At 54.1% G+C, this 1,127-nt stretch overlaps 1 protein-coding gene across 1 annotated transcript; it reads left to right on the top strand.

The window, feature by feature from the left end:
- Positions 1-381: 381 nt before the first annotated feature.
- Positions 382-1,125, top strand: NEMAJ01_2265 (uncharacterized protein; the record flags this gene model as incomplete). Its single annotated transcript, XM_047916103.1, has 1 exon — positions 382-1,125. A coding segment is annotated over one exon (744 nt), but the record flags the coding sequence as incomplete, so codon positions are not given.
- Positions 1,126-1,127: the final 2 nt, after the last annotated feature.

The following is a 1,127-nucleotide window of genomic DNA, read 5'->3' as shown; positions in this document are numbered from 1 at the left end:
GGTATAGTATAGAAACGAGAAGAAAGACAGAAGCAGAGAGAATGTGTAGGAGAAGGCAGGAAAGGACAGTTTGATGCAGAAAAGAGAGAAGGCAAAGGGCGAGGCAGAGAAGTGCAAAGAAAGGCCTGGCAGGGGCTGTGGCACAGAGAGAGCCCATGCGTTTAATCATGTGCAAAAAGTGCGTGCATATTGTATAAGCTGCCCGTGCACACGCCTGCGTTTTGTTTTTGTTGCCAGCAGGCTTGGGCCCCAGAGCGCGCAGCGCTTTTCTAGCTCTAAGAAGCGGCTTTTGCCCGCTTGGGAGTTTGGCAGCTTTTTTATTTTTCCCATGATCAGCTGATTTCTGGGCAGAATTTAAACGAAAAAGCAATTTTACCAGAGATGAGATTGTTATTTAGTTTTCTATGTGTGCTGCTCGCAGCAGGGCAGGCGGCAAGATGCAGACCCATGACGTTCAAAGAGATGCTGGCGTGCAAAAGCAGGCCTGTGGGTCGCGTGCGTGGGGAAGACGTGTATGTGAGCCCGGAGTGGGTGGGGCACCCGGTGTGTGTGTCCAGGCTTGTCTGGCTGGGGTACGTGTACAACATGCGGAGGTACTCGTGCGGGCTGGACACGAGCTTCAGCCTGGTGCCGAGCGGGCGAGTAGACAAATACGGAGGAGAGGTGTACACATATGTGCGAGAGCCGGAGAGGGACAGGGCCCACCTTCCCGATGGCATTGCGAGCACAGTGGCGTTTGCAGGAGACGAAGGGTACAGCATGCAGTTCCACCGGGCGCTTGTGTATATGTTTGGTCTACAGAAGAAGGGGGGCCTGACGGTTGAAACTGGGCGGCCGTGCTCTTTCACAGAGTTTCTCCGAGAGAGCTGCAGAACAAAAAAAGAGGCGCACTACGTGCTGGCTGCGCTGGTCCTGCTGAGCGAGGGCGTTGACGTGCCGATTCGGACCGCTGGGAACAGAGTGATTATAAAAAAAAGAAAAGACAGCGAGGAGGCACTGGTGGACGCGTGCGTGCCAGCCGTGGACAGTGGAGAAAGACAGCCATCCGAGACGTGGCAGGTGGTGAACTTCTTCAAGCGGTACAGAGGCACATACATACTGCCAGGCACATACGGAGAGTTTAAAAC

Source organism: Nematocida major (genome assembly GCF_021653875.1).
Source record: "Nematocida major strain JUm2507 chromosome Unknown 2384, whole genome shotgun sequence".
NCBI classification, from domain to species: Eukaryota; Fungi; Microsporidia; genus Nematocida; species Nematocida major.
The sequence above is the reverse complement of the archived record's forward strand: the minus strand, read 5'-3'. Positions and strand labels throughout refer to the sequence as shown.